The sequence below is a fragment of the Danio aesculapii genome, chromosome 20 (genome assembly GCF_903798145.1).
Source record: "Danio aesculapii chromosome 20, fDanAes4.1, whole genome shotgun sequence".
NCBI lineage: Eukaryota > Metazoa > Chordata > Actinopteri > Cypriniformes > Danionidae > Danio > Danio aesculapii.
In genome coordinates, this window is record NC_079454.1 from 49,372,349 (window position 1) to 49,396,187 (window position 23,839).

The 23,839-nt window shown below is 33.6% G+C and overlaps 1 protein-coding gene across 2 annotated transcripts in view; it reads right to left on the minus strand.

Annotated features, from left to right (window-relative positions):
• xrn2 (5'-3' exoribonuclease 2) overlaps positions 1-23,839 on the minus strand; it is an 80,735-nt gene that overhangs the window by 13,370 nt on the left and 43,526 nt on the right. For both annotated transcript variants that reach the window (XM_056481433.1, XM_056481432.1), the window contains 3 exons: positions 21,651-21,719; positions 21,439-21,567; positions 18,407-18,567 (listed from right to left, as the gene is read on the minus strand). In XM_056481433.1, the coding sequence (XP_056337408.1) occupies positions 18,407-18,567; positions 21,439-21,567; positions 21,651-21,719 (359 nt within the window). The remainder of the gene's footprint in view (positions 1-18,406; positions 18,568-21,438; positions 21,568-21,650; positions 21,720-23,839) is intronic.

Below are 23,839 nucleotides of genomic sequence, written 5' to 3' on the forward strand. Positions count from 1 at the left end.
TGAACTGGAGACTCGAACAAACTTCAGTATTGACGCATTTTCAGCTGAATACGAAGACTGAGTAAAGGGCAGCATATTATTTTAGCGTTCATCCTCATCATCTCTAACTCACAGCAATGTAATGGTCAGTGTATTCTGTCCAAGCAGTAAGATTTTCATTAAAGATCATGATGACTGCAAACTATTTTCTCCCCCCCTCTGTGGATTAACAGATAATAGTAGTTCATCACAGGAAGAAAATTGGGAGTCAACAAAGCAATTTGTCCATTTCCTGCAGACCTAAACAATCCATCTAACAAAAAAAAAAAACCAAAAGTCTAACTCTCTCATACTGAAGAAAGCCGTTGTGTTTAGAACTGATAATTAGCACTTATATGATCAATTAACACTGAGTTTTCGATTGAATGTGAAGTTTGACCGACTCTTTCAAGAGTTTTGCATGAGTCTCTGGTTTAGAGGAAACGCTGCGTAGGATTTCCCACAATAACGAACTAAATGAAAGGCTTGAAACGTCCGTCACACAGCCTCTCATAAGAGTAACAACAAAGTAAATAAATAAAAACTAGACTCAAACCAATCAAATCACATTAATTGCATTAATAAGAAACCTTGAATAAACAAAGACTGACTGAAGCATCAGCACAACCGAGTAAACAAGACAACATTTCAATCAAATGATGCACGAAGCACTTCTGAGTGGAATGTTTTCCAGATAAAATCTCATTTATCATCAAATACATTGAAATTAAAAAGCATATTCAGGTAGAGAAAAATACATTACACAAAGTAGGCTAGAGAGGGGTAAAAGTTTAACAAAACAAACAAACAAACAAACAAACAAACAAACAAACAAACAAACAAACAAACAAACGTTGTAAACGAAAAAGTAAAGCACACCTGAGGTTATTTGGCCACAATGTAATACAGAGCATTCTTGTCTAATAATTCAACAACCTTTTCCAGGTTTTTGTCCTAAAACCCACTGCTTGGTGTAGAACTAATTTCTTACACTTCTCATCCAAAGTCTTTAGTTTAGATTTGATGTAATTTTTGGCTGATGTAGGCTGTGATGTAGGGGTGCGTGATATGACCACTTTTGATTGTGGCCGATTAAAATGTGTCAACAATATGCCTTAAAAGAAATATTTCATCAGTTGCAAGCCTGGAGCCTCAGTCTCAATGTTCTCCACAATGCAACAAATCCACAACAAATATTAAAGATGCAATCTTCTTGTTTAGAGTGACGTCACACAATGAGGCTCCCGGGTCCAAGCGTTTTATCAAACTGTACAGAGAGGCTCAACAAATGGTAATAATAAAGGTTTAGAAAGCACTGTTATGCTTTGGAAAATCCCCGATCGCAATATAATGCCTAATATCAGATGGCTAGAAAGTGATAAATTTTTATAGATTGTTAAAATATTGGTGTCTGTGATGTAAGTCTAGAGACTGTTGTGTACATCAGGATTATAAATAAAATTCACTTTGTGTGTTATAAATAAAAAGTGGTCATAAATACTCTCAATTCAAATGAGTAGCGGCTTGGACCTGGAGACAGTCTTTCATACATCACGACTTAAGCAGATAGGTGATGGTCTTAGAAATAATTTTGTGTTATGCTGGTTAAAAGTCTCTTCACATCCTGATAGTTAGGGCTGGGTGAATTAAAATGGTGATTAAGCAAAAGTTGTAAATGTTGTGCATATCTTCAAGGAAGTATGATGAGATTTGTAGTAAATGAAGCCAGAGGACGCTCTTGTGAAATCTTACTAACCCCTCCAAACACACCAGAAGAAACCCAGGAAATCCCCTGGGGAAAATAGCGCTTGCTGAATAAAGAGAAGATTTAACTGTTTTTATTGATACAGCATGACTAATAAACACACAATAAATGGAATCAACGGATGGGATTTATTTCATACACTCGACTGTAGGCGAGTTTGGAGTACAAACATGTTATTGTATGTTGAAATTTGTAGCTCATTTAGAAGTGATGCAAACAGCTGACATTGCAAAACTATTAACTTGACGCCATTAGAAAACATTAGTAAACAGATTAGTAGACTAGTAAACTGTGTAGTAAACTCATCCATCTAAACGGCTTTACTACAACCGGCTTTACTGACAAAATGCAGATGAAAATGGCCTTGATTAAATCATCCAGGCCTACTGACAGCAATTATTAAATTAAGTTAATCCAATCAAAATGTTTGGTCTGAAAAAAATATTAAAGCATAGCCCTACGCATTTTGGTTGCACAGAAAAGATTAAATCATTGGCGAGTTCACAGACATTGCTGAGAAAGCAAAAATCAGGCAAACATCAAGCACCTACCTTTAAGTTTATGTAATTGCTAACTGTACCATGAAGTTCTCTCTCTGGTGAATTTTACGTAATATATTGTAGTGATGTTATCTAATGCGCTTTCATGCATTCAGAAGGCATGGCTTTTATGGCAATTATCAGATAGATGCAGGGTTTCCATGCTATCAGGCTAACGTTAGCATTTGCCAAAATCTCCTATTGCACATTTAACTTAGCAGTAAAGTTACACTTGCGTCACATGGCATACATTTATGATGACCAGTGTTGGACAATAATGCGTTACTAGTAATGAGTTGCTGTAACGGCATTACTTTTGATAGTAAATAATAGTCACACATTACTTTTTAACTTTATTAACTTCATTATAGTTACAATATGACGCGTTTGGCCGTTACTTGGTAAGTTGAAAAAAGTAATAAATTTTGGCTGCAGTCTAGCCCACATCTTCCCGTTTACATCGACAACACATTGTGGGATTGGTGGATGCCAACCAATCACCGTAAAGATACGTAGTGTAGGCGCCAGATTAAAATTCAAAATTCAAGCATAAGCAGAGACCGAATGTGCGTGAGATACATCAAGTGTGCATGTGAGAGAGACCGAGTGTGCACAAAATAGACCGGGTGCGCGCAAGCGACACTGAAAGCTCATGATAAAACTGAGAGACTATTGAAGTTACTATTATTAGTTTCTATTACTACTATGTTTGTTGTTTCAAGTAAATAAGCACACATTTGTTATCTGTATAACTAAATTGATTAGTGTAGTACAGTGTTTCTCAACCACGGTCTTGGAGGACCACCAACACTACATGTTTTGAATGTCTCCTTTGTCACACCCATTAAAAGGTCTTTCAGTATCTGCTAATGAGCTGATGATCTGAATCAGGTGTGTTTGGTTAAGGAGACATGGTAAATGTGCAGAGCTGGTGGTCCTCCAGGAATGTGGTTGAGAAACACTGGTGTGGTAGACACAGTGACATTTCTGTTATATTTCAGAACACGTTATCTAACTGTATATTGATGTATTGCTCAGAAAAATATGCTGATATTTTTTTTATTGTTTTAAATTTTTCTAGCTCTTATACAACAGCAGATTTTGCACTTTGAACATACACTGCTTACTTTCCATAAGTTGCTGGCCTACCACATTTAATTTGTTCAATTGCTCATATATTTCATTTTTTTGAGCAGCTGTTGTGTTTTTGTTTCGATTAAAATGATATAAACATTTATAGTTGTCTATAATAGCATATTTCTGGGTGCCGAGTTTAATCAAATTGATTCTGAATGATAATTAAGATGACTTTATTTCATAAAGGTTTTGTGTTTGTTGTATATTGTTGCTAGTTTTCATACTCAAGCTGTGAAGGAACATGTTTAAGAGTTAAATCCAACAACTTGTAGGAGAATGAAGTAACTTTAGCTTTTGCTTTTTTGTTTCCGAATATATTATTCAGCTGGTTTATCACTTTGTAATATTTTCATTTGGTGCTGCTGGTCTGACTTAAAGGTTTAAACTTTTTTTTTTGTACTTTTTATTTAAGTCTAGGCATGGGACGATAAGCATTTTCTAGGTATACCGCAGTTTGGAAAGGTCAAGGTTTTCAAACGGGCAACAATTTCTGTTATACGGTTCCTACGGTATACGCAAGATTTTTGTTTTTATATACATGTGTAAAGAAATGTGTGTTTTAGAAACTAATGAAGACAGCAGAAATCTTTATTTGAATTATTTAGCCTGACATATTTGAAATATTTCTCAAAATAAAAAATATTGGCTGTGTCTGAAATTGCCAGCTACTCAGTAGGTACTACACTTGCATTTGAATGTACTACTCGATTGATAGAAAATTACATTCTATACAGTATGAAAGGGAGTAGTGTGAATGGAGCTAGGACGTACTATGGATGCCATTTTGTCATCACTTGACTTACTCGCTTCACTCCCATTCATGAATTTTCTCATGGTGCATCATGGGATACTTCACTTTTGAATCTCACCGGAAGTACAGTAGTAGGTCATCCAGGTACTTACTGTTTTTCGAATTCTATAAAATACAGACATACTGCTCGGCTCGCATACTGTTTTTAAGCGTCCTATATAGTGTGGAAGTATGTGATTTCGGACACAGCCATTGTGTTCAAAGCTGAAAAAAGATTGTTTTTTTACCCAGACATTTAAAGAGAATTTATTTTACAGCAGTAATCACAACACTGTGAAACAGTGATATTTTTATCCAAGGTTGTCATATTGTTAGAATCTTATACAGACCCATGCCTATTTAAGTTTGACCTGTGTTTAAGTAGTGAGAATGCAAATTAATTAAAACTAAAGCTGATCAACAGTGTATTCTCCATGCAGCACTGAAGTGACATTATAGGGGCATTAACCGGAGCATTAAACATGTTCTTTGAAAAAAGTAATGCACTACTTTTTGGTGTAAGTAATCAAAGTAATTAAGTTACTTTTTAATGAGGTAACTAGTGGCTGTAACTAGTTACTATTTTTCAGTAACTAGCACAACACTGATCATGACAAAAGTATTTTATTTGTAGGCGTTTGAATTATTAGCCCCCCTTTGATTTTGTTTTCTTTTTCCAATATTTCCCAAATGATGTTCAACAGAACAAGGAAATGTTCACAGTATGTCTGATAATATTTTTTCTTCTGGAGAAAGTCTTATTTGTTTTATTTCGGCTAGAATAAAAGCGGTTTTAAATTTTTAAAAAAACATTTTAAAGTCAATATTATAGCAGCAGACTACACTGCATAGCAGACTACACTGAGGTAAAAAAGGTCTTAACGATAAAAGAGTGGAATGTTTTTAATAAAATTGAATTGATCAGATCCATTGACATTACGTAGAAAAAAAACAACAACAATTACCATCACGCACAGCAGTCTACGCCGAGGTAAAAGGTCTTAACGATAAAAGAAATTGAATTCATTAACCTAATTTGTATCGGCTTCTAACTTGAGGCAAAACAGTTTGGGAGATGAAGTGAATTGTGTTGTTCGGTAATATGAACAGGATTTAGTGTTGGGGGTGGTGATGGGGGGGACGTCAAAAGTGGCACATTTGCATTTCTTGCCGTGCTAAATGAAATAAGCATTCATCAGCCGGCGCTGTGGCGAACTCAAGTGCTCTAGTTACAGCGCTGCAGGTCCTTCACAAAGACGGACTTAAAAAAAGTAGCAAGCGGCTTCTTTCCCAATCTGCCGTTGCCAAGGCGATCACCAGCTGCGCAGCTTCGAGCTGTTTGTTTTATAGTGGCAGGAGCAGAGATGAGTGTGTGCGCAAGAGACACGGACAAAGACCACAACTTCAGCTCCTAAAGAAAAAGCAGTCATTTACAAATGTAGGCTTGCTGGAGGAAAGGCGGAAAAAGAAACAAAAATAATGCTCCGCTTGGAAGCCGATGGGATTTCACGGGCTTAAAAAGAATGATCTAGGGGTCAAACGCAATACAGGAGGTTTATTTAATTGGTAAGTAATTAATTGGGAAATAACTATTGTATTTACAGTAATGGAGATACAATGAAAGTCTATATTGGAAGAAAAATAAGAAACAAACACACAAACAAACCTATATAACAGGTAAAAGCAGAGGAGTCAAACTAAAGCGATACAATGAATAGAGATACAATTTAAGTCTTATTGGGAAAAAACATCCCCAAATTAACCTACATAATAAGGTAAAGGAGTCAAACGAAAGCGATTGTATACAGATAAAACGTAAAAATGGAAAATAATTCTCCACTTGGGATTTCACGGGCTTAAAAAGAATGATCTAGGGGTCAATTGCAAAACAGGAGGTTTACTAGGAAAGTTAATTGGGAAATAACTATTGCATTTACAGTAATGCAAATACGATCAATGTCTATATTGGTAAGAAAAAACATCTGACTTTAATCCATTAACATCCAATTAAACGTCACCAAATTAACCTATGTGATTGTATTTACAGCAATACAGATACAATGGTAGTCTAAACTAGAAAAGAATCTGATAATATTTAACCAATTAAACTGTTTATTATTTAACTGAAGTGATTTTATACAGATAAAATGTGTAAAAACTAATAATAATTCTCGGATTGGAAGCTGATGGGATTTTATAGGCTTAAAAGAATGATCTAGGGGTTAAACGCAAAACAAGAGGATTCCTAGGGAAATTAATTAGGAAATAACTATGCAGATACAATTGAAGTCTATATTTGAAAGAATAAACAAAAACAAATATCTGATTAATTATCTAACGTCACCAAATTAACTTATATAACAGGTAAAAGTGAAGGAGTTCAACTAAAATGATACAATGGACACAATGGAAGTCTATAGTGAGAAAAAAAAAACTGATTTGATCATTGAACATCTGATTAAATAATATTTCTGTCCCCAAATTACCCTATATAACAGGTAAAAGTGGAGAAGTCAAACTAAAGTGATTGTATACAGATAAATCACGTAAAAATCTAAAACAATTATTTGCTTTGAAGCCAATGGGATTTTATGTGTTAAAAAAGAATGATCTAGGGGGTCAAATGCAAAACAAAGCTTTACTAGGGAAATTAATTGGGAAGTATTGCATTTACAGTAATGCATATACAATTTAAGTCTATTGGGAAAAACACACATCTAATTAAATATGTCACCAAATTAACCTATATAACAGGAAAGTGGAAGAGTCGAGCTAAAGATACAACGCAGACACTATTGAGAAAAAACATCTGATTTTATCATTGAACATTGGATTAAATTTTATTTAACATCACCAAGTTAACCTATATAACAGGTCAAATTGGAGGAGTGAAACTGAAGAGATTTTATACAGATAAAACGTGTAATATTGGAAAATAAATTCTCTGCTTTCATGTCGATGGGATTTTATGGGCTTAAAATGAATGATTTAGGGGTCAAACGCAAAACAGGAGGTTTACTGGGGAAATTAATTAGGAAATAACTATTGCATTTACAGAATACAGATACAATGGAAGTCTATATTGGGAAAAAGAAACAAATAAACTTCTGAATAAATATTTAACGTTACCAAATTAACCTATATAACAGGTAAAAGTGGAGCAGTCAAACTAAAGTGATCAAATGGATACAACACAGATACAATGGAAGTCTATACTGGGGGAAAAAACATCAGATTTTATCACTGAACATCTGATTAAATAATAATTCCGTCCCCAAATTAACCTACATAGTTAAAATTGAAGGAGTCAAACTAAAGTGATTGTATACAGATAAAACGTGTAAAAACCCAAAAAATATTTCACTGCTTGGAAGCCAATCAAATGCAATAGGAAAGTTATCGGGCAATAACTATGGCATTTACAGTTATGTTGATACAATAGAAGTCTATATTGGTAAAAACACCTGATCTGATGTTGACCAATTTAACTGATTTATTATAACTAAAGTGATTGTATAGACACAACATGTAAAAATCAAAAACAATTCTCCGATTGGAAGCCTATGGGATTTTATGGCTTTAAAAAAAATGATCTAGGGGTCAAACTCAAAACAAGAGTTTTTTTTAGGGAAAGTAATTGGGAAATCAGAATAGCATTTACAGTAATGCAGATACAATGAAAGACTACATTGGGATGGGGGGGGGGGAGGCAATCCATTTGATTTCACCATTTAAGATCTAATTAAATACTATTTAACATCACCAAATTAAAGGTAAAAGTGGAAGAGTCGACCTAAAATGATACAATGCAGATCCAATGGAAGTCTATACTGAGAAAAAAACCCCCATCAGATTAAATATTACTTAACGGTTCAAATTGGAGGAGTCAAACTGAAGTGACTTTATACAGGCGAAACATTTTATATTCGAAAATAATTCTCCGCTTGGAAGCTGATGGGATTTTATGGGCTTAACAAGAATGATCTAAGGTAAAGGTGTCAAAACCAGTTCCTGGAGGGCCGCAGCTCTGCATAGTTTTGCTTTAACCCTAATTAAACACAGCTGATCAAACTAATTGAGTCCTTCAGGCTTGTTAGAAACCTACAGGTGAGTGTGTTGAAGCAGGGTTGGAACTAAACTGTGCAGAGCTGCAGCCCTCCAGGAACTGATTTGGGGGGGGGGGGGGGGTGGGGGTGTCAAATGGACCACTCTAAGGTAGCACGCGAGCTCCACTTGCACAAATGTGCGCATGCTCAAACGAATGATTCACTCCATGAGTCAAACAAAAGATTTGGTAAAAATGAACGAATCGTTCAAGAACAACCCATCACTGACGCGACATGGAGGAACTATGCAGTGCCGGTGTTTTATCGATATCTGACTCCCGGGATATTCTGACTACCTGCACGCACGTCACACAGCACCTGCAGCTGCTGTCACAGCGGTTTATCAGAAACCTTTTATCAATCATTTCTTCCACAATTGACAGCAAGAACGAACATAGAAGCCTTGTCAAACTGACAAGCAGCACCTGAATGTGTTCAAAACAATTAAAAACGCCAAAATGACTAATTTATACCGCATTTCGAAAGTGAAACCACCTCATATTCACTGATTGTAAGTTCAGTATTTATTACACATTGGTCTCTTCTTTACATTTACGTTATAACACATTTAGCTCTGCGTTCTGCTCTGTTATAATGACCGTTTACATTTATATGCTTAACCAGCATTTCATCACAGTACTTCTCATATCTATAGTTGATTAGTTTTCATCTCCTTATTTTACTTTAATTACTTTACATGGAGTGAAAGACTTATCATTAGATATCTTCGATATGTGCACGGTTTAATAATTGTGCACAATACATGTAAATGTGTAACTAAAAAAAAATAAATAAATACAGCTGATTTGTTTATAAAAATCACAGTATACAGGATTACTTATAACAACACTGTAATTGTGACAAAATACTGTGTTTCATATTTACATTTACTGTGGTTCTTTTCTATCCTACAATATTTTTTGTTGTTACTATTTAAGTGTGTTCCTTTTTTGCTCTGAGAATGTAGCTGTGTTTTCTATGGTTCTGTTTACTTTGTTATTTGCATAACAGCACAGTAGTGCTGTGTAAAGTTTTAAGCATGAGAAAAACCTGTACTGTACTTTATTTACCAAAGATTTTGTGCAGCTGTTTATTTGTAAACAGGGAGGGAAACCCCTGTGTTTGAATTATATTTTGCTCAAAAATATTTATTAAAGTTGCATCGTATATATATCGCATACATATACCGTCATTCCTCCAAAAACTACAGGGATATGATTTTTTGCACATATCGCCAAGCCCTAGAAATAACCAAGTCTATTTTGGGGGAAAAAACAAACAAACAAACAAACACCTGATTAAATATTTAACGTCACCAAATTAATTTATATAAGAGGTAAAAGTGGAGTCAAAATAAAATGATACAATGCAGATACAATAGGAGACTATATTGAGAGAAAAAAACCCATCTGATTTTATCATTCAACATCTGATTAAACAAATTTAACATCACCAAATTGACCTGTATAACAGGTAAAAGTGGAGTGGAAAAAAAATAAGAAATAAAATTCTCCACTTGAGTTTTTATGGGCTTAAAAAGAATGATTTAGGGGTCAACCGCAAAACAGGAGGTTTACTAGCGAAATTAATTGGGAAATAACTATTGCATTTACAGTAATGTAGATACAAATGAAATTAAATAGAGAAAAAAAAACATCTGATTGTATTATTTAACGTCTGTATAAATATGATTTAACATCACCTAATTGACCTACGTAACAGGTAAAAGTGGAAGTGTCAAACCTGTTTTTCATCTTTAATTAAACACATAAAATAATTTGAGCAGCATGAACATTTTCCGAAACACCTTTTCTATTCTACCAAGTGTGCTTGTTTTTTATTTTGTCTAAAGCTTCTCAAATTTGATTAAGCCTCCAGCAGTTTTGCACTGAAAAGCCAATGAAATTTTGCTGCAAGGATAGTTAACAGATTTTAATCTGTTTTTAATCATTTCTATTCTTTGCATTACGTTTCTTTTATTTTTGTTTATGTAAAGCACTTGAATTATCATCATGTATGAAGTGCTATATAAATAAACTTGCCTTCATTATACTCATAAATCAAATTTACACCATATACACCATTTTAAGGGTTATAAGTACAAAGATCACAGTAAAATTAATTTATTGTGTAGTTTTACAGCACACAAAGATTGTAAAGCCTTTTTTCCCCAGCCGTCTTCCTGTCATATCTCTGACATAGATATAGTGGCATGCACATGATTTAATTTACTTCAATTAAGGCTTAATTAGACAGAAACAGCTGCTGTGGAAAGAGGTTGTATTCCGCTAAGATGTGCCTCTCTGAATGTGCATCATCTATGTTTGGAAGGTTTAAATCCACAAAACATGCATAATTGCAGCAATTATGCATTTTTACATTCATTTAAATCAACCTACATTGTATGCAAATTATTAAGTTTAAAATAAATAAATGATATAAGATGTACATGTATAGAATGTATGAATATCTTTGGAATGCACAGAGAAAAACGAACACAAATCTTTCAGAGATTGACACTTGGAAAAGATTGAATTTAATGCATTCATTTAGTTTTGATGTTAAAATGTATAAAAATGCAAGCTTTATATGATTTTCACGAACATCAACTGAAAAACAATGAGCACTTAAAGCAAGAGAATGTTAAAAAGCATTTATATTACAGTGCTAGTTGTGTTAGCTGTGTGTGTGGCTGTGCTTTTGAAATTGTACACATTCAAGCTACAAAGTGTCTTTATGGTGAATGCAAAACTGTTAAAAATCAGGACAATGCATTCGCCAGCCAATATTTATTGGCATATTTTTGATGTAAGATACGAAAAAGCCTCAAACTGATAACTTATGTGCTCAGCGCAGTCTTAAAGGCACTTTGCTCAAAAGTATATGGAGTTAAAAACATCTGCGTTACACTTATTCTAAGCCAGTTGATGATGACATACATTTAGTCATTTAGAGAATGAAAATTGTTACTTCGCAAGTGATTTACATGCACTGTAGAGGCTTGTGGAAAAAAGTAATCAATTTAAGCTAGACCGTCACATTCGTCACACACCATGTAGTCTATGGTCTCCAGAATTTCATTATTTTTTAATGAAAGAATAAAATTAAATTATTAAATTGTCGCAAAATATTTATTCTTTTAGAATTGCTGCAGATTTTAGTAAGCCAGGCAAAGAGATTTGAAATTTTCTATATTTAAGCAACAAAGTGTTTTTGTGGTAAATGCAAAACTGTTTAAAATCAGAACAATGCATTTGGCAGCCAATATTTATTGGCTTATTTTTGATGCAAGGTATGAAAAAGCCTCAAACTGATAACTTAAACACAAAGGTTTAGTTTGATTATGTAACTGACATTTATAATGTCGAACTAAACATCTAAGATATTTTGCAGCATCTGTTGCATATTGGTGATCATGCCACACATGTATTACTATTATTATGTATTATTATTATTATGATTATGTCCACACATGTAGCAAAAAGACAATAATGCTTAAACATGCAATGCTACTTTGTCAAAAAATAATAAAAATAAATAAATAAAATAAATAAATAAATAAATAAATAAATAAAGAAATAAAATAAATAAATAAATAAATAAATAAATAAATAAATAAATAAATAAATAAAATAAATAAATAAAAATAAATAAATAAATAAATAAATAAATAAATAAATAAAAATAAATAAATAAAATAAATAAATAAATAAAATTAAATAAATAAATAAATAAATACACAAACTTGACAAAACAATAGTTGGTCAAATAATTAAAAAGAATTGACAGCTTAAATGGATCTAATAATCAAATTATAACTAATAACCTAGCAAGTACACATTAATGCATGAACTGCCAACTTAAAACATGATCTGACAAAAACTAGAGCAAACGAAACAAAAAATCCAATCATGCACGATTACCAACATGCAACAGATGCTGCGAAACATCCTAGACATTTAATTCGACATCCAATAAACACCTCCAGAGATCTAATGACCAGAGAGAGAGAGAGTCCAGACCACCCACTTACACCTCCATTATCAAACGCTAATTCATCCCAGCTCATCTCACAACTGGTCAAGCCAAAAGACGAAATTACAGCCAATTCATCCTGCTCTCAATAAACACCGAGAGCAGTCAGCACGTTGAATGTTGGGAAGTAAAAGACAGTTGACACAAAGCCCAAATAGGATTACGCATTAAAAACACAACAGTAAACGGTGTTCTCATTAACTTAACACAGGGATTACGTCGTCCCACAGCGCAGACGTACACACAGATGGGCCCTGATCTCTGTAATGAGCCCGTAATGAACCTCTACAATACAGCTTATCAATATCCATAGAATGAAGACCGCAGGACTGTAATACACTAGTTGGTCCTTTAGCACCAGCTGTTTTGATTAGGGCTCACAAAAGCTTTCGGCGCGTCTCAGGAACTGTGCATTGAGTCCACACGGCAGGAGGGAGAGAGACGGAGACAGCGAGCTGGGAAAAGTTAAAGAGGATTTGCTCTCTGGCACACAAACACGCTCGTCTGGAGAAACGCAGGGAAACATCATTGGGTTTTCAATGCAAAACTGCGTAATCAAATTTGAAAAAAGCTATTAAAAAAAAATAAATACATAAATTGGTGGAAGAGAAAGGAAGATGTTTCGAAAAATGTTCATGCTGCTCTTATTTTTATTTTTTTTAAGTGAATGTTTTATCTCCCAAGATTACCTGAAGTCTTAAATGAGCTTTACAATTTTAAGATTAATCCCTGAAAATTAAGCATCATCATCTCTGCATATCCGACTAAAAATAAAGCGTGTTCAGCCAAGTGTCGAGCATTAACTGGAGTTAATCAAGTTTTTTATTACAATTACAAATTACAAAATCAGCAACTTATGGCCATTTCATGGCAAGATCGACGTAGATAAAAATGCATTGCATAATATCTTCTATAACAACTTCCTACTTTAATAAGAGATGATCTAAAATGAGTTAAATTATAAACCTTTACATTAAAAACATTAGATATGACTTTTTTTAGTTCAATTTCAGTTAATGGAGTCAAATATGCTGCACGTTCACTGATATGAAAAGGACTGTTGTGCTCCTTGCGCAGTCTTAAATGCACTTTATTTAAGAGTATATGAAGTAAATCATATGGTAAACATTTAGTGAGCTGTTGATAACATGCATTTAGTCATTTAGAGAATGAAAATTGTTAATTTGCAAGTGATTTACTAGCGCTGTAGAGGGTTGTGGGGGAATCCTTCACAAGTGACTAAACAATATGAGAAATGTTTTGACAATTTGTGACCAATTATACCACAGATGGAATTTTTATTGTTATTTTGTTATTATTTCTTTACATTTGCTAGATAGAGCGAGAGATAGAGAGATAGAGAGAGAGATAGATAGAGAGAGAGATAGATAGAGAGAGAGATAGAGATAGAGAGAGAGAGAGAGAGAGAGAGATAGAGAGATAGAGAGATAGAGAGATAGAGAGAGAGAGATCGATAGATAGATAGATAGAGAGATAGATAGATAGAGAGATAGCTCCAACTTGCCTTAACACACCTGCTGGATGTTTCAAGTATACCTAGTAAGACCTTGATTAGCTTGTTCAGGTGTGTTTGATTAGAGTTGGAGCTAAAATCAGTAGGGCACCAGCCCTCCAGGAACAAGTTGGTGACCCCTGTCCTAGAGAAACGGAACATTAAACTAGAAAACAGTGGGCGTGGCTTGTTTTTGTTTTTTTTTCTTGTTTTTTTGTGAGCTGATTGGACGTAGTAAAGTAGGCATTTCATTGAGAAAGATTGGGAATAGGGTTTTGGGAGAGCTTTTACAACCTAAGGCCCCCTTTACACTCCCTTTTAAATGTGACCCAATTCCGATTTTTTTGCTTATATGCCACAGATCGGATCTGTTATATGACCGTGTAAACAAGAAAAAAAAAAAAAAACGCATGCATTCAGATATTAGGAGATCAGTTTCAGGCCTCCTTCATATGTGGAAATAAATCAGATATAAATCGGATACTTGACAATGCGACTATCATATAAACAGGCAGATCGGATTTGAGGCATTCCATTTTGTCCGTCATTAAACTTGCCAATAGTAAGACATTAAGACAATAGTAAGACAATACTCTGATTAAGAGTTAACCATGTAAACAGCGATTTTTGATTAAGTTAATTAGATTAAAGGTCATAATCGAGCTAAAAAGAAATCGAAGACGTGTGGAGTATGCCGATTTTAGTCGCATTATTGAAGTGCAGTACAGACATCTAAACACCTTAATCGAACTATTACTGTCATGTGGGCCTTTTCACGGTGTTTTGCGACAGTATAATCTATACACACACGGCTGTCTGCCACTATTATCTGCACCTGCATCCATTCACTTCCATTAAAACTACACTCTTCCAGCAGTTCATGGTTGCATCCAATATCTCGTGTCACAGGGGGCATGCATGAAATGTTCCCGAATGAAAGTGAAAGTGCCAATCTGAAGTTAAAGTCGACAAATTAAAAATGAAACAACTGAAATTACATAAAACTCCAGAAGAAACGTGGATAGCGTGGTGACGCAATGACATTAATCGAATGATGTGCTTTAACATGTAAAACAGGATCATGAAAGGAACATTCAAAAAGCAACTCATGTAAACGCCTTAATCTTATTGTCTTAATTAGATTAAAGCAAATAATTTGATTACTGATGTCCATGTAAACGTGGTCATTGTGGTACTTCTCCACGGTTTAATAAGTATATAAAAAATAAATAAATAAATAAATAAATAAAAAGTGTGTGTGGAGATGCCGACGCGGTAAACAACAACAACAGAGGAAACATGGAGGAAAGTGGTCAGTCGGCACAATTTGCTCCCACCAGACCAGAGATGGACACCATATATAAACCACAGGCACAAACTGTGATGACGGCGCTTTCCCTCTTCCTCCTCCTCAAAAACATTTTAAAAGTTGGGTGAGCTTGGCATATTTCGCAGAGCTAGAAGCCAGACAGTTTTTTCCATCGTAGAGCAGATGCTAGACCCCGCCATTACGCATGCGCGACCGTAAATTGAATGGCAAGTGTAAACGCATGAATCGGATATGGGTCACAATTAAAAGAACATGTAAACACAGGCAAAAAAATAAATAAATAAATAAAAAAATCAGATATAGGCAACAAATTGAAATTGGCCATCAAGACCTGACAGTGTAAACGGCGCCTAACAGACTCCTCCTCCTCACCATTTCTGTTTGTTGTCAAAAGCTGGAGGAGCATGGTTAAGTATGTTAATCATGCCCAATACCTCAGGACAGACATAATCTGTTAACTGAAAACAAACATGAAGTTCATTTTCAGATCTCAATTAAAGATTACAAAGCCAAACATTTTCTTCTCAATATGGTTAGTTTTCATTTCATGTGTACTTTAAGACCCCGCAGACACCCTGATGTGAAATCTCAGCAGGAACCAAAATAAATAAAATAATTCTTGAATATTTATTGTGATTGCCTTATTCATAGAAACGTGAATGGCTTGGAGGGCGGGTAGTAGTGTGTGCTGTACGTTTAACTGGAGGGTTTTGCATCAGTGGCCAGTGAAGAGCCGCAGTGATCAGCGAAAAACCCCCAAACCTCGATTAGCATCAAGTGGCAGCAGGGAGGCTTCCAGTCGCCCACAGACGCGATTATTCATCAGCTTGCAAATTGGCACATCAAAGTAACGGCGGAGGAGACATGAGCCGCTCGCGAGGACAGAAGGTCAGTGAACGCGTTAAGAGCGACTCCTGTCCTTCAGTGTCAACAAACTAAACACTGCTGAGGCACAAGGCCTGTTTCTGGATAAATGCGAGCTGTGTGACAATAACTTAAGCAATTGTACATCATACTAAATTAAATCTGCAGAACTAAAACTTTAATAATTGATTATTGCTGGGGTTTTTGTGTTGCTGTAGTTGTTATTTTCTCTTATGTTACGTTATTGTTTAAAGTCAATGTTTTATCATTTAGATTTATTATAAGTATTTATGCATCATCTTTGGACATTATTTATTTATTATTATCATCATCATCCATTGTGGCTCTATCTATGTAACATCAATGTGAGATGTTTTGACAATTATACCATGTATGAATAGGGGGGGCTGTTTATTGTATTTATACTTTTCATTGTTATTATTTTTGGCTAATTGTTTACAAAAACAAAATGTCCTGACACTCTTTTGTATTCTTACATTCTAACTAATGTAAGAAAACAAAAAAAAAATCTGCAGAATTTATTGGATACACAAAAAGGTTGCAAAAAAGAACCATATTGTACCCAGGGACCCTTTTATGGCATGTTTACCAGCCATTATCCTAAATCCTTAAAAGTTTTTAATATTCTGTTTGGAGAAACAACATGCATGTTCATTTGTATGCATTCATGCATGTATTAAATCATCTTTGCATGTCATACCCATCGCACAAGCTGTAATTTGTTTTATTGCAATTTGATGCAGAGTTTATGTAGGCAAGACAACAAATTTGATATTCCCTGTTCTGGCTGCCATTATCAATCTCACACTATATATTTTTTTTCTATTTTCTGAAAAGTCTCGATAACACCATCATTGAGCTTTTCTTTTATTATTTCAGCATATAAAAGCATTTGTTGTACTTTTCTATTCCCTGCGCTCTAAGTTTACCCAACTATGACGACTTCCACTGAGAAACCTAAATTAGTAGTGACATATATATTGACATTTTACTGTTAGTACATGGAACAAATATCTCAAGTAAAATTTAATCTCATCCAAAATAAGTTTGCTTTGGCAGTTTAAGCGTCTGTACTGTCTATATTTATTATTATGTATACACAAATACACAGGCATGCATCTATATTCAAATATATATCTACACATCTCTCTCTTTCTCTCTCTCTATATATGTATCTATATGATTATCTGTATAATTGGTTGAGACTGTTGAGTCGAGATGTAAAAAAGGGGAAGTTTAAGCTTTTACTCGGTTTAATTATTTGATTTGAAAATACAAATTTTAAAAGGCCTTTTATTTAATGCGAGAACATGCAAATGTACCATCATATGTGTGAAGCTGTTGTATTGTCATGTGTTTCTTACCCAATAAAGATGTGTATTGTTCTTTGAATTTTTCTGTAGTCTCTTTTTTTCCCTAAACATAGCACATATCGTATCGTACAGGAACGGTGACCATAAAACCGTGATGCATACTGAACTGTGAGTAGATTGAACCATTGCACCCCTAATTATTAATGGTATGTATGTGGGTATATTACTATTAGTATACGGAACAAATATTTAAAGTAGTGTTGGGTGAAAATTAAAAATCGCATCCAAAATAAGTTTGCTTTGGCAGTTTAAGTGTTTGTAGGGTTTATATTTATTATGTATATACAAATACACAGGCATGCATGCATTCGAGAAAATGTTTATATTTAGACTTGTAAATTCATAATATATAAATTTAAATATTTATATAACTTTTTGTATAATTATTTCTATATGTGCGTGTGTGTGTGTGTGTGTGTGTATCACATAATAAATGTATATAATACACACATTTTATGCCAAAACAAACTTTTATAATTGCGAATAATCTTTGTCCTGCACTAATTTAAAGGGATAGTTCATCTGAAAACTTAATTCAGGTATTTCATTATCATCAAGTGATTTGAAATATTTATGGAGTTTCTTCTTTTAAATGCACAAGAAGATATTAAGAAAAATGTTGGAAATCTGTAACCACTGACTTTACATAGTAGGAAAAAATATGAAGGTCAATGGTTACAGATTTTCAGTTTTCTTCTAAAAAAATATAAAAACAACTTTGTATTCAAGAGACTCATAAATGATTGGATCCACTTGAGTAAATAGTGAGAACATTTTAATTTATGTGTGAACTATCCCTTAAATCATTTGGTGATTTTGTAATTATAACCAAGTTTTCCCAATAATCCCAGAATGATTCTAACCCAATCCATCCAGACACACAAACGTCTTGCTCTAGTAAAGTGAAACACTCACACTGGCTTTGAGAGTAGTGGTCTCTTTGAGGGGGACGGTAGTTTCCTTGGTGATAGTTCATGGGGGGCGGGGCACTGCTGTAAGCTCCGCCCCTACGATGAGCATCAGAAGGCGGACCGGAGCCATAGTTACCCGGCCCATCATTTCTGCCCACATGGTGACTGAAAACAGAGAAACACACGATGGAAGTTTCAACAATAATGTTCATTTAATATATATATATTTACAATAAGGTTGTAATAGTTAAATGTTGGTTAATGTGTTTATTAACACAATGAAACAATGCATTTATTACTGTATTTTTTCATCTTTGATCATGTTAATGGAAATAAAGTTGCTTATGTTAACTCAGTGTATTAACTAATGTTAACAAGCATGAGTTTAGACTTTAATAATGCATTAGTAAATGTTAAATCTTGTGATCTCAATTTACTCACCGTGCCTAAACACGCTTTAAAATAAAAAGGTGATCAAGCATTTGCAATTGCTGGTCCTAAATTCTGGAACACTCAACCACTTCACATCAGACTTTCCTACTGTATTTCTGTTTAAATCCAGTCTAATGTCTCTCGCTTCTAATACTCTGACATTACTGTTTTTATTGCTTTTACTTAGTTTCCTTGTTGTTTTTTATTTCTTATTTGTTTTTTTTCTTTGGTCAACTTCAGTCGTTTATAAAATGTGCTTAAACATTGTAAATTATTATTAATAAATGCAGTACAAGCCTTGTTGACTATTAGTCCATGTTAGTTTGTTTAACACCATGCCAGCTTCTTTTGTCATTTTTATGGGGAGAAAGAGTATACTGAAGATATAGACCATGTTAAGGTTTCACACAACCTTAAACCTCCAAAAGCTAAAACCTCTGAAACTGTATTTGGATTAATGGTGTTATAAATTGCTGAATAAACTGAATAAAATACCTTCCTCATGGAATTAAGGTCAACACAATTAAATAAATCATGCTTTAAAAGGTTCAAATGCTTTTACAAACAGAGCATGTGGGAGGATCTTCTACAAGGTGTTAAAAACTTACTACTCTGCTTGCTGTGATAAATTTAAAAATAGCAAGATTAAGCTGCTTTTTGTTTGGAAAAGGTATACACTGTCACAATATCTTTTTTGTCGTATGATAAATTGCACTAAAATATATTGTGATAAACGACACTGTCATTTTAAGATCATTTTATGCGACTCATTATATAATGCCAGAATGACAATATAATATCATCACGAAGTAAATACACTCTTCCAAAGAACGCATCATATTTTATGCTTAAGAATATTTCATTCTAGTCATTTGAACAATTTAATAATTATGCATAATAATTAGAAAATGTGCATGCTAAATCAGGGTTTCTGCAGATATCATGATGTCAAGACTTTGAGACCTTTTTAAGACCATTAAGTATTAAATATAAGACTGATATCACAATATCAAAAACACGCATACAAAGAGAAAATGCAAAAAAATAAAATAAAATAAAATAAAAATTGCGGTAAAATAAATGTATTCAAATTGAACATTACTAAAGACAGGTTAGACAGCACATTTTAGCTCTTAAGTGGCTATTTAAAATACTTTGAATGTTTTATATTTTGCTACAGACTTTGTGCCATCCTGCAACTGCTTTGCAGCATTTGAAATGTCCCAAACAATATTTTTAACGATCCAAAATGAAAAAACAAAACAAAAAACAAAACAAGCAACAACAACAAAAAAGGATTTAAATGAGCATTAGATGTAGGGTTACATAGACATTGGAAAAATAAGACCTGTGCAGAAATATTTAGGACCTGGAACAGCGAATTTAAAAATAGAAAATGTAGGCCTTAAAGACCCAGCTGAAACCCTGTAAATAAATAATAATAAATGTTAATAAAAAAAAGTGCAAGGTAAAAAGTAACAGAGGCTGCGATATCTGCTACCAGATCTATTTTCAGTCATCAGAGACCCAGATATAAATATACTATAGTAATTTATAGTAAATACTACAATGTTGTTTTAACCATACGGACACGTTCAACAGAGATAGAGATGTTGAACAATCAGCTAAAGGGTTGCTAGAATGGTTTATGTATGCATCAAAACTGATTGAGGTCATGTGTATGTGTTGTGTGATAAAAGACATTATGGCAGGCCTAAAAAGCTACACATTTTGAATATACCCGTACTGTTCTACACATGCAGACAGTGTTAAATAAAGCGGCACTGAAAATGAGAGGGTTTAATTTTTGTTTTTAAAAATTACTGAACTATTTGAACAAGAACAACCTGTCTTCAGCATCCAATCAAACAGCTTTTATTAAGAAACTAAGTCTTTGGTGGGCTTTCATCAACACAGATCTCTCTCCAAAACACCATGAATAATTCATCCGTCGTCACTGAATCCCGAATTCACCAGATGTTTAATTAGCCCGTTTTTTTAACAACCAACTACTGCGCTGATTTGGTTTCCTTTTACACAATGCCACTTTTAAAAACATTAGTTCAGAAAATTGTTGGTAATCCCTTTACCCCATCTCCAGTTATTGATCTTCTGAAGTTTAAAACTGATCTACACCTTTGAATACCATATTTTTCCAGAACCGGCAGAATATTAAAATAGTTACATAAAAAAAATTGCCTTTCGATTTTTATATTTTAAATCGCCACCCCTGAGGGGATTACATTATATTAAAACACAGCAATAGTGTCAGATGCAGCAGATTGATTTTATGGCACCAGGTTAAACTTTGAGACCTTTTACAGGCCTCAAATACACAAAAAATTAAAACAAAAGAATAGACTTGGGTCTATTTGTGTTTATGCACAATTGCATGCATGTCTTGTATGTTCATAACCATTTCAGAGGATATTGGGGTTTCGAGTCACTGGCATTATTTTTTTGGAGGTCGCGGGTTGAAAAGTTGGGGAAGACCTGCTTTACAAGATTATTCATGCTTGGTTAATGTAAGTTAACTAGCATTAACTAATGAAAAAAATATTCTAAAGTGTGACCAAAACCAAATACTGATTTTGATTTTCTTACTTGAGTTTTCTGAAAGCCGATTGGTCCAGATGGGCTTGTTGGCGGTTTGGGTTGAATCCCAGCTGTGGTCTCCATGGGCCGCGGTTACTTTGCTCCCAGTCGCCTGGTTTCAGTACCTTATTAGGGATCCTGGAGCACGAAATAACGCATAAATGCAAACCCTCAGTGAAAAAGCTCATTTATACATTATCAATGAATAGCGCAGCACTTACTTAGCCCCTGGCAGGATAACAGCCTTGAACACAAAGCCATCGCCGTACTGCGGATCCTTGAATTTGATTCTGCGGAGCAGAAATCATCAGCATTTAAGTGCAACACTGGATATTTAATATTCAAGGGCTGTTCAGATTAACAGCATCAAGTCCAGAGTTTAGACCAGGAAGCTTCAAATAACTACACTGTAAAACTGTTATAGTTTTATCAAAATTATAGTCATAATTCAATTAATTAAAATATTGCCCTTTCTGTGTGGAGTTTGCATGTTCTACACGTGTTGGTGTGGGTTTCCTCTGGGTGCTCTAGAGTCCCCCCCACAGTCCAAACACATGCATTATAGGTGAACTGGATTAACTGAATTGGATGTAGTGTATGAGCGTGTGTGAATGTGTGTATGGGTGTTTCCTAGTACTGGGTTGTGAAGGGCATACTATATACTGAAAGGGCATTCACTGCGTGAAACATGCGCTGGAATAGTTGGCGGTTCATCCCGCTGTAGCAACCCCTGATAAATAAGGGACTAAGCCAAAAGAAAATGAAAAAAGTTTTTTTGCTTGTTTTTTCAATAAAAGTAGAAATAATACGGTTTAAATGTGAGCAGGACATCAAAACAAATGCAAAGCTACATGGTCCAATATTTATAGCCAAAGCCAAAATGTTCTTTAAACCATTCCACTCCGGGTAAAATGCTGCAATGACCAGGTTTAAACAACAGCAGAAAAAAGCTGAGCAGCATCTCAATTGATGATGCATTAACAATGCAGCAAAACAATTATATTTTCATACATTATAAAATTATTAGCCCACCTGTGAATTTTGCATTCCTTTTCAAATCTTATTTTACAAGGGATGTTTAATAGAGCAAGAAAACTTGACACTATTTCCTATTATAGATTTCCTCTGAAGTCTTGTTTCTTTTAGTTTGGCTGGAATCATTTATTTTTTTATATTTTTATTTTAAAAACTTATTGAATGATGAAAGATCATCAAAACATTCTCTTTGAGTCCTAATATGCTCTTCTTTAACAACAATGACTCTGTTTTGATTTTTTTTTTCTTTACTAAAGTACTGCTGCTGCTCAAATTGAAATGTATAGCCATTGCCCAAATAAAGTACTGTCTGAATCTCTGCTAGGAAGGAATTATAGAGACTGGAGCTCTGGGAACTTTAATTGAATGCACTTGGTTTAGACCAAGTTTTTGTTGAACGTCTCAGGGCTTCATGCTGCGTCTGACCTCTAGAGGAACCAGTAAATATTAGCAGGACAAGGCCAGAGTTTCATTGTCAGATTCTCTCAATCACGCTAGGAGATGATCAATTCTGCCTCTGGAAGGACCTTGAGTGGGTAATAGGGCTTAAAGGATGAGCCTCACACAAACTAATAAACCAAAAGGAAACTAGTAATTGGCTGTGATGAAGCCTATAAAAATGAACCTAAAATTCAATGTGTGAAAGCCAAAAATAATACAGTGAATCTGATTTTAAAATAGATCAAGAGTTAATAAATTAGTTTATAAAAAGTAAAACTTGAATGAAAACGGTAATTTAAAAATAGCTGACAAGTTCAATAAATTACTCAAAGGTTCGGGACCTCTTTCAGCAAATATAAATAAATAAATAAATAAATAAATAAATATTTCTTCCAAAGTAAATAATGTATAATATTTACATGAATAATTGTTTTGTAAATAAAAATATCCTTATTTAAAAAAAAATAATTAAATGCAAAGAAAATCAATACAAATTAAATATAAAATAAATAAATAATAAAATTTCTAATAAATATAAAATAGTTGTGCAAATCAAATAAAACATTATAAAAAGCATAACAAAATAGAATTAAATATAAAATTTTATTTAAAAGTAAATTGAATTCTAAAAGTAAACAAAGGTAAAGTACATGAAAATCTAAGTTAAATGGAAATCTAAAAACAAATAAATGTAAATATATAATATATAGTTAAGTCAAAAATAAAATAAACGTGTTAGAAAGTCTAAATAATATAGAATTAAATCTAAAATTATATAGAATTAAATTTAAGTAACTAATTAAATCTAAAAATAAATAAATGTAAATATAAAATAAAAAAATTAAATATAAAATAATGAGTTAAATATAAAAATATTATATTATTGTCAAACAAATAAAACCGAATTAAATATAAAATAAAATAGAATTACATA